Below are 10,836 nucleotides of genomic sequence, written 5' to 3'. Positions count from 1 at the left end.
AGAGTAATCTGCCCAAAGTTATTTTTTTTATTTTTTTTTTTAGACAGAGTCTCGCTCTGTTGCCTAGGTTGGAGTGCAGTGGCATGATCTCGGCTCACTGCAACCTCTGCCTCCTGGGTTCAAGCGATTCTCTGGCCTCAGCCTCCTGAGTAGCTGGGACTACAGGTGCACATGCCAGGCTAATTTTTTGTATTTTTAGTAAAGGCAGGGTTTCACTGTGTTAGCCAGGATGGTCTCGATCTCCTGACCTCGTGATCTGCCCGCCTCCACCTCCCAAAGTGCTGGGACTACAGGCGTGAGCCACCATGCCCGGCCCTAAGTTCAATTTTAACTGTATCATTATCACCCTCAAAACCTGTATTAGCTCCTCAGTGCTTACACAATGAAGTCTAGATTTCATCACATGGCATTCATAGTCAGAGCTCAGCCTGACTACATTTCAGCTCACTGTGCTCTGAGCACTAGCCCAATGTTTCTAAACACCTTTCTCACTACTGTCCCCACAATGAACCTTTTTAGAAGTTTTTTCACAATCACCTCCCTTGTGCAATGTTAATACTACAGATATACTGTATATCTGTGTATCATGTGTAGATTTGTGCTTTCTACATAAAAAGAGGAAGATTTTACCCCTGTGGAGACTACATACTCTGCCAAAACAGATCACTTACCAATCCCTGAACATGCTCCAGTATTTTCTAGCTTCCAAGCTTTTGTTCAGTCTGGCCATTAGAGAGGTTGAGGGAATATGAGAAGATTCCTAGACTGTACTTCTGCTATTCAGCATGCTGATCCCCTTGCCTAGAATAGACTCACACATCTCCTCCCACCACCCCCTATTTCTTCTTCTTGAAATCTGACTCTTCATGCAGCAACCTAAATACTGTATCCTCTCTCCATCCACTCAGTTGGCACTTAGTTTTCTGTATGCTCATGGAATTTTCTTTATTCCACTATCATGTTCTTTGTTACATAGTCATCTTTCTATTTGTGTATCTCTCCTACTGGATTACAAACTTTCTAAAGACAAGGACTGTGTTGTTCACAGTGTATGATGCCTTCATGTAATAGGCACCAGGATATGTTGGTTGAAATCAGTTCACTGATATACTGGAAACAGTGTAAAATACCACCAGTGACCATATTGAAAAGTCTCATGTGTATGCTGTATAAATGAACACACTAGAAAAATTGGACACCATATACAGGACATACTCCCAAAACATGATCATTAATACAGACACTATTTATAAAGAAGTTCTGTATTGTGTACACCATGGGTGAACAAAATTGGTTCCTGGTTCACACAAATAACAGACATCCACAGAAAGTTATCTGAATGGCTAGCTGCCTAGGCATGTTTTAAATAATGATGATCAAGTGGGGTAGCCCAGAGACCAAAATACAAGTGGTAATTTTTGATATCATGTTCTTGTACAGATACAAAATTTTAATTGGGTTTATGTGCCATGAAAAGAAATGATATATGTAGAAGTACATTTCATATGTTAGTAATCATCACCACTATCTTCAAAATGACCAAATTAAGGCTATGGGGCAGGAAAGTCAATCTGACAGAGTTATTTTTGTGTAGGAAGTGAAGCCAAGATAAAAACATGTTTTCTGTAAAAGCCTTGATAATTTAAAAAAAATGTATATATGTGAATATCTTTATAAGTTTCTATTATTCTTCATTGCATTGTGGAACAATTGGCTTTCTAGGAAAGCTATTTCTGTGGCTTCATAGGATTACCATTTGCTTTCACCAGAGGATTAGGTATTTTTAAATGGCATGTGTATTACTTCTCTGAGTTTATTAAGATGATAATAAAATCTTACAGAAAACTTCTAACAGGTGTTTTCTACCGTCCTTTGCTTCTGGGCTGTCTTCTCCTAAAATACCATAAACAGTTTTGTTTGTTTGTTTCTAAAGTCTAAGAATGACTTTTGTGGGACAGTGGAGGTGGGGGTGTCTATGGGATGAGAGGCTTGGCAAATAATTCGTTTCCAAGGATACACTAATTTCCGCCCTTCAGCCAGGTTCATCCACAGTCAGTAGTGTAATTGAGTTTAGTTCTTCCTGGTCTTTCAAATGAAGTAACCCTTTTGCCAGTTACAAACCCTACTTGCAATTCTATTTTCTATGGGCTCTTAATTATTGAAAGGGAGGATTAGTCATGAGTCTCCTTTTTCACCCCTTTACTAGTCAAGCTCAAGTTCTGCGAGCAAACAGCAACAGCAAAAGCAAATACTTTGGCGACAGCACTTAGCCTTGCCTCACTTAAGAGGCAGAATTATGTAGGCTTGTTTGCTTAACAACTCAGATAGGGGGCGGGGAGGGTGACCGGAGGGGACGAGGGAGGGGACAAGGAACGGGACGAGGGAGGGACGAGGGAGGGGACGAGGGAGGGCCCGCCCCCTTGGAACGGGATTGGTTCCCTCTCTCCCTTTAGCCGTTCACTTTGCATCTCGGTTGGACAGGTTGAGAGAAACATGTCATTAAGGTGTTGTCAATAGGAACCCTTTAGGTGTGGGCGTTCCCTAGGTTTGTGGTTTTAGACTTTCAAAGGGGCGGACTTATTGTTGGCTGTGGGATCAAGTTCTTGAAACTGGTCTTGTATAGGTTGAAAAATGCCTTCCTAACAGGAGGCGCCAAGGAGCTTAAGTGTAACTCACACACAGTAAAGAAAATGACGAAAGTTCCTCCGGGGTTTGATTTCAGTTTCTTAAATGACGAAGAGGCCAGGAAGATCCTTCAGGTGCTGGAAAGAAATGAGGAGCTACGGAGGGCCGAGAAAGACAGGATCAGGTACAGAGCAAATTCATTTCTTTTGTCCTGGGCCTGGGTCCCGCAGGGGCCGGGGATCCGCGGGGAAGGCGCGGAGCTCGCGCGGGGCACCTGCCCGGGGGTGCTCCGAACGGCTGCTGCGGAGGCTGCGGGTCGGGAAGAGAAAACTGCTCCGAGTTGCTCTCTAAAGGACTTTGGGATGCCTAGTTGGTACCCTCTCCATCCACCGCATACCAGACGGGCTCGGCTGCGGGTCTGGGCTCGGGCAGGGTGCGGTTCCGTGCGCTGCGGGGGCCGCTCAGTGACGCTGTGCTGTGCCGGGTGTCTGCTGGGCCATCGCGGGGTGTGGGCCGTTCCAGGCAATGAAATGCGGCGGGGGCGCGATCTGGAGCGGAATCCTGGCTGCTGCTCACTCCGCGGCCCGCGCGCACCCACGTGCTCGCATGGGTCCGACAGAGCTTCCACCCTCGCCTAACGCAGTTTTCCCTCGGCACCAGAGGCGAATCTCCCCACCCAACGAGGGCAGTCAGCGAAGCACGGGAGAGCCGGCACCTCACGGGAGGCGAAAGGTCCCCACCCCAAGGGTAGGAGCTCGAGGAATTTGTCAAATAGAGGCTTATGTGGGCGAATGGGACTTGGACACACGGGGTTGGCTGGAATGAGTGGGTCTTCTTGTGCGTGGTGCTGTGGGGAGCGAGTTTCTGAGAAATTTCATCCTTGACCTTACTATACACTGTTGTAGGTGAGGGATTAGTTACTAAAGAATGAGATCCAGAGACACAGATAATTACCCAGGATGTACATTAACCAGTTTTTCTGCTGGGGAAGTGTGGGATAAGTGCTGGAATGAATTAAAGGGACTTTCTCGCCAATATTGGAATATACCCGTCTAAGTCCTTCTCTAGATAACTGTGGAAGGGAATTCAGGACATCACTCTCAGACCACACTGTGTGCCATTGATTGGAATTTAGCAAGTCATTTTGTTTTATGATCAACTGTTTGCTAATGCGAGTTCCAGGTTCCCAATTCTTTCTAGATATCCCCATCTGCCTGTCCCCCACCGCCGACAAAAGAAACCCTCCAAGGACCCTCTTCAAATTGGAAAATCTAGTTGGTCTTTGTAGAAAGAATTAGAATATACTAAGCCCAATGCCCTGACTTCACCCTTCTCCCCTAAACATAACTCTTTGAGGGATGAAGGAATATTTGAGGTTGGGGAATGTGGATTTCATACCATCTGCCTTGAGAAAAAGTGGCTTTATCATTCCCCTCCCCTGAACAGTGTAGAAAGTGTGCCTTCATGATAACAGTATGCTACACCCACACACACCCACGTGCATAATGTACCTACACATATGTAGGTGCACCGAACACAGGCACACCCAACTTTCAGAAGAATTTCAGAACTGCACGGAATTTCAGTGCATATTCCAAAGGCACTAAGAAACTGCGGTTATTCTCAGTGTGTGTTATTGGAAGTGTTTCTTGTCTCTGAAGAGGGTGGGGCTTCTTAAGTGATCCCTTGTATATTTGGGGAAATTGAGGGGAGAGTTAGAAAATAACAAGGAGAGAAGCTTTCATTTAAGATGTTATCTTGACTTTTTATTTTTGACCTGATGCTTGCCTTGTTGTGTTTTCTCTATTGCAACTCATGATGCCCCACTTCAGTTGACCTCAGAGGGAACTGGATCTCCACATAGATCTACACAAAGCACATGTAGCTGTTACACAAAGCCATTGGGCTGGGCATTAGAAGGAAGGTCAAAACACATTTTCTAATTTCATGGCACTCACATTCTAATGGAAGCATCAACAGAAAAAGCCGTAATGCTAAGACAAAATCGATACTGTATTATACTAATTATTAAAAATATTTAATTGTCCAAACAATTTGAAAAATATCACCATTAAAATACAAAAATCATGTAAGGAAAGTAGATGTGTGGACCAAATACTCAAGGCAATGATTTCTAGTACTGTCTTTTCCTTTGATTAATTCCCCACTTCCACTATCAAATACCCATGTTCTGGCTTGCAGGCTCCATGGGATTGTTCTGTTTACCCACTTCGGGCTCACATGTATTAATTTCAGTAGCAGATATTGGCATGCAGAAAGGGCCTGAGACAACATGTCAACTTGGCTGCCTCTTCTGCTCACTTTCTTGATATGTGTGATCACATTTTCCAAATCAAAAATCAGGACACATGACTTATAACTCAAGAGTATAATTTCATTCTGTTCTGGCTTGGCATATGTGAACAACAACAAAAAAGAGATGCTTCAACAGGCCTGTCTGAGAGACTCAGGGAAGCCTTTTTACTTTATTGAGAAAGAGCTTCAAGACCTCTTGACTAGAACAATAAGGGTCCAAATGGGGAAGTTTAGAAATTTAGCAGGTTGGGGAATGGCCGATGAGTTCATTTATATCTATGATAGGCTTGAGGTATCTACAAGACAACTAAGAAGAAATACAGGCACCCTATAGTTAGCAATAGAGAACTACAATGTTGGAGCTAGGCCCAGGGTCTCACGCCTGTAATCCCAGTGCTTTGGGAGACTGAGGCAAAAAGATCGCTTGAGGCCAAGAGTTTGAGACCAGCCTGGCCAACACATCGAGACCCTGTCTCTACAATAAAAATTAAAAATAAATTTAGCCTGATATTGTGGCACATACTTGCAATACTAGCTACCCAGGAAGCTGAGGATCCCTTGAGCCCAAGAGTTCAAGGCTGCAGTGAACTATGATTGTTCCACTCCAACCAGAGTGACACAGTAGAGACCCTGTCTTTTTTTTTTAATTTAATTTAATTTTATTATTATTATTATTATACTTTAGGTTTTATGGTACATGTGCACAATGTGCAGGTAAGTTACATATGTATACATGTGCCATGCTGGTGCGCTGCACCCACCAACTCATTATCTAGCATTAGGTATATCTCCCAATGCTATCCCTCCCCCGTCCCCCCACCCCAAAACAGTCCCCAGAGTGTGATGTTCCCCTTCCTGTGTCCATGTGTTCCCATTGTTCAATTCCCACCTATGAGTGAGAATATGCGGTGTTTGGTTTTTTGTTCTTGCGATAGTTTACTGAGAATGATGATTTCCAATTTCATCCATGTCCCTACAAAGGACATGAACTCATCATTTTTTATGGCTGCATAGTATTCCATGGTGTATATGTGCCACATTTTCTTAATCCAGTCTATCATTGTTGGACATGTGGGTTGGTTCCAAGTCTTTGCTATTGTGAATAGTGCCGCAGTAAACATACGTGTGCATGTGCCTTTATAGCAGCATGATTTATAGTCCTTTGGGTATATACCCAGTAGTGGGATGGCTGGGTCAAATGGAATTTCTAGTTCTAGATCCCTGAGGAATAAAAATAAATAAAATAATTTTTTTTTTTTTTTTTAAAAAAAAGGACTACAGTGTCATGCAGGGCCAGAGATGTTCTGAGATGGATGTGAGAGTAGTTGAGTTCATCATGCAGAAGGCAGCAGCCCCACCTACAGAAAAGTTCCTGAACACATAGAACTTTCTCCTGATCTCCCCTTGTCTGTACCAGACCTCTCTGGCTCCAACTTACCAGGAAAGTATTTGCATTAAATATAATAGTTAATGTTTCTAATATATAGTTTATTCAAATTTTAAGAAAAACACCAAGATTCAAACTGCTAAATAGGCAAAAGATAGAAATAAATCATTCACACCAGAAGATATCCAAACAGTAAACATAACAGATGGGAAAATGTTTACCCTCACAGTAATAAATGAAAATTGAAGTAGCCTTGAGATACCATGCTGCCCCTTTAAAAATGACAGGAAAAAAAATGTTGGTGAGGGTTGGAATGAAACGGATAGATTTTGCACATTGTTAGTGACATTGTAAGTTGATTACAAGCTTTTTGGTGAGCATTATGGCAGTATCTATCAAGATACGCCGTACGCTTGACCCAATTGTCCAATTCTTGGATATTTCTCATTAGTAGGAGATTAAGGTGGAGGAGATAGCCACACCAGCATATATTAAGTGCTGCCTTTTTATGTAATAATAGTAATTATTGTGGTAATAACAACAGCTAACATTTATTAGGCCCTTACTGTATACTAGGCACTGTACTAAACATGTTATACAGATTTAATTAATCCTCCCAATAACCTCGTTAGGTATATACTTAAATTCTCATTTCACAGAGAAGGAAACAATTTAAAAAGGTTGAGTATTTTGTCCAACTTAAGCAGCAGAGCCAGAATTTAAAATCCAGATCTCTCTCAAAACTACTTTACCCATCAAGATTGAATAATCCTCACAGCCATTTCTTGGGGTATTATTAATGTCTTTTTACAGAAAGAAAACTGAAATTTAGCAAAGTTAAGGAACTTGCCTAAGGTCACACAGCTCATAAACGTCAGAGATAGAATTTGAACCTAAATCTATCTGGCATCCGAACCAGATGTTACAGTGCCTGGAGTATTTAAATGGCATGTCTAGATTTAGACCATTTTTGCTCCATGGCAAGATTGCAGCCTTGGGGGGTTTTCCAGAATTTAGTTATTTCTGATTGATTTACACCAATATCCTTGAGCTGTGGCACAGTTCTGAACAGGAACTGTCAAAGTCATAAAGTCAAAGTCATAAAGTGGTCTATAGCTGGTGGCAGCTGCCACATCCGGCAGAGATGAAAAGCCAGACACACAAGCCTCCTGCCTCCCCTACGCATTCTGCCTGCCCTCTCCTCTCCCAGCCTGTGAAATCTGCCTCTGGCTAAGGGGCAGAGTTTCTAGAGACATTGGATGTCTACTGATTGGGCTTTTTACTGTGTGCCAGACACTGGGTTCGCCCTGAGAATACAGTGGAAAATAAAACACAGATTCTGTCCCAAATGGCTTCAGTCTATGAAAGGTTTTCGTTGGCGATAGAATGTGTAAGATGAACTGTAGCTCGCCCTTACGCAGTCCTGTGTGGCCTGGAAAAGGGACAACAAGAACAATGCCTGGAAGTCACAAGTGTGCTCAAGAGGCTTGAGCAAGTTCTGATACATAACAAGGTATCAGATTAACACACCACGGATCTCTGAGCTGTCTGCACTTTCCAATGGCATCCAATTTAGTTAATTCCTTTAAAGTGAGGGAGAACTTCCTCTCAGATACATTTTCCTGTCTAGTTACTCCTGTGGATTTGTCCCCACAGGCAATACACACAGAACTACTATAGTATCCTTCCATATCCCAATGCCAAGGAGCAGTGTTCTTTTTAAGCTTTGTGATATTATAACACTTTTAGCTTATAAAGTCTTTCATATTTGTTTTTTGTATCCTCATCCTCAACCTGATAAAGCAAATACTATTATCTTCTTTTTCAAAAGCTAATAAAACAACTGTAATAATAGCTAACATTTGTTGAGTATTGACCCATGCTAAGCTCTTTGTGTGCACTATCTCATTTAATTCTTACAACAACCTGATGAGTTAAGGGATATCTTTATCTCCATTCAACAGAGGAAGCTTAGAGAGGATAAGTGACATGCTTGAGATAATACTGCTAGGGAGTGTCCGATTTGGGAACTCCATCGGTACATAATCACTGTGCTGTGCTGCCTTTTACAGTACCAAAAAGTTGAAGTGACTTTCCTCACCTGGCCCATCTAGCTCATAACAGAACCAGGACTGAGATCTATCCACTTTAAAACTCTTGCTATTTTATCTCCACTCACCATAAAAATAAAAAACACACAATTCTATGTAGTCAAATGCTCAGCTAAAAGTTGGAGATGTTATTACTAAGGAAAATGGCATAATGGGTATGGGACGATAGCTGGTACCATCTGCCTATATAGAAAAAATTGCTGGCAACCATTTATGTTAAAAATGCATATATGCGTTCTGTAAGGACAGACTTTATACTGTTAAAATGATTATCTTTGGGGAATCACATTTAAAGGGACTTTAACCCTTTTACTACTGTTTTATTTTTTAGTTATCATATGTTATTAAAAATGGGCCAGGTGCTGTGGCTCACGCCTGTAATCCCAGCACTTTGGGAGGCTGAGGTGGGTGGATTGCCTGAGGTCAGGAGTTTGAGACCAGCCTGGCCAACACAGTGAAACCCCATCTCTACTAAAGATACAAAAATTAGCCGGGCATGGTGGCTGGCACCTGTAAGCCCAGCTACCTGGGAAGCTGAGACAGGAGAACCACTTGAACCCAGGAGGTGGAGGTTGCAGTGAGCCGAGACCGCGCCATTGCACTCCAGCTTGGGTAACAAGAGCAAAACTCTGTCTTGAAATAAATACATAAATAAATAAATAAAACTGTTTCTTTGGATAATAAACATGGAATGTTTGACTATTTTTTACTTCATAAATGTCCTTTACGAAGGTAAAATACTTTTTAAAAATGTCTTTTAAAAAATAAATAACTTTTAAAGGTAAATTTCTTTTTAAAAATATCTAAATGTTTTTCTGCCCTTGTCCTTTTCTTTACGATGTTAATGAGTGCACAGGTAAGTTGGTACATGGTAAGTTGTACATCAACCTTGATTCCTTGTGGTCAAGGATTATTTCAGGGATGGAGAGCCTCACACACTTCGGTACTCAATACCTAGTCAGATGGAACTTAACTTACTGCTATAGGGAATACAAACTAAGGGAAAGAAAGATCTGAGGAAACCAGGTGAAGGGTGAAAGAAGGTCAGGTGGTTAGTCAGAAAATACTTTCGTTCCTCATTAGCACAGATGGTCTTAAACCTGAGAACCACATGAAAGTCAAAAGGAGGTCGGGTTAAGTTTAGTAACAAAATGCTTTCCTTCCCGGTTAGCACAGCAGGGTCTTAAAATTGAGAAGAAGGTGGCTAAGAACTAAGGAGTGCTAGCTAAGGCAAGGTCTTTCGTAAACGTGGGTGGATTCTCTTCTTCACCTTCATTCAGGTCGGTTTTTCTGTAGTGAGTTATTCCCCAAGCTGTGAGATTTGAGAGCTATAGGCTCATCGCCCTCTCCTTCTCAGGATGTTTCCTTATTGACATTGCCAATGGCCCTATTAAAAGGCCTTACTTCAAATATTAACAGATCACAGGAGCCAGCTTCCTCATTCCATGGTGTGTTAGGCTTTCTAGATGAAAGAGGAAATGGGAGATGACAGTGACCAAATTCCCTGCACCCCAACAAAGAGTTGTGTTTTTTTATATTGATCAAGCTTGCCTTGGTTTTCACTTTGAAACGATGCATTTAACAGCAGTTGAGGGAGGAAAGAGGATGGGGGAGGGAGGAAAGAGGATGGGGGAGGGAGAAAAGGGGATGGAGGAGGGAGGAAAGGGGATGGGGGAGGGAGGAAAGGGGATGGGGGAGGGAGGAAAGGGGATGGGGGAGGGAGGAAAGGGGATGGGGGAGGGAGGAAAGGGGATGGGGGAGGGAGGAAAGGGGATGGGGGAGGGAGGAAAGGGGATAGGGGAGGGAGTAACTTATCCTGGCAACCACTATTTTGTTCATCAACACCACAGTTTTATTTTGTAAAGAATGTTATATAAATGGAAGCAGAGAATACATAAACTTTTGAGAATGGCTTCTTTAACTCAGTAAAATGGGGGTCACACAGGTTGTTGTATGTATAAATAATTCATTCTGGCCAGGCAAGGTGGCTCACGCCTATAATCCCAACACTTCGGGAGGCCGAGGTAGGAGGATCACTTGAGGTTTCGCCATGTTGGCCGGTTTGAGAGCAGCCTGGCCAACATGGCAAAACTCTGTCTCTACTAAAAATACAAAAATTAGCCGGGCGTGGTGGCGCACATCTGTGGTCCCAGCTACTCGGGAAGCTGAAGCAGGAGAATCACTTCAACCTGGGAGGTGGAGGTTGCAGTGAACTGAGATGGTGCCACTGCACTCTAGTCTGGGCGACAGAGCAAAACTTCATCTCAAAATAAATAAATGAACAAATAAATAAATAATTCATTCCTTTATATTGCTGAGTAGTATTTAGTATTTCATTATATGGATTACTACAGTTCGTTTATCCTTTCACCCACTGAAGAACACTTGTTTTGTTTA

The 10,836-nt window shown here is 42.4% G+C and overlaps 1 protein-coding gene across 3 annotated transcripts in view; it reads left to right on the top strand.

The window, feature by feature from the left end:
• Nucleotides 1-2,458: 2,458 nt before the first annotated feature.
• EXPH5 (exophilin 5) overlaps nt 2,459-10,836 on the top strand; it is an 88,869-nt gene continuing 80,491 nt past the window's right edge. Inside the window, exons 1-2 of one of the 3 annotated variants that reach the window (XM_054525019.2) lie at nt 2,469-2,545; nt 2,723-2,809. Coding sequence is in view for 2 of the 3 variants with exons in the window: in XM_024255802.3 (XP_024111570.2) it covers nt 2,691-2,809 (119 nt within the window). In the remaining variant the exon portion in view is untranslated. Of the gene's footprint in view, nt 2,810-10,836 lie in introns of all 3 variants that reach the window. The other 2 variants (XM_024255802.3, XM_024255804.3) reach the window with 2 other exon arrangements.

The sequence above is a fragment of the Pongo abelii genome, chromosome 9 (genome assembly GCF_028885655.2).
Source record: "Pongo abelii isolate AG06213 chromosome 9, NHGRI_mPonAbe1-v2.0_pri, whole genome shotgun sequence".
Lineage (NCBI taxonomy): Eukaryota > Metazoa > Chordata > Mammalia > Primates > Hominidae > Pongo > Pongo abelii.
The sequence above is the reverse complement of the archived record's forward strand: the minus strand, read 5'-3'. Positions and strand labels throughout refer to the sequence as shown.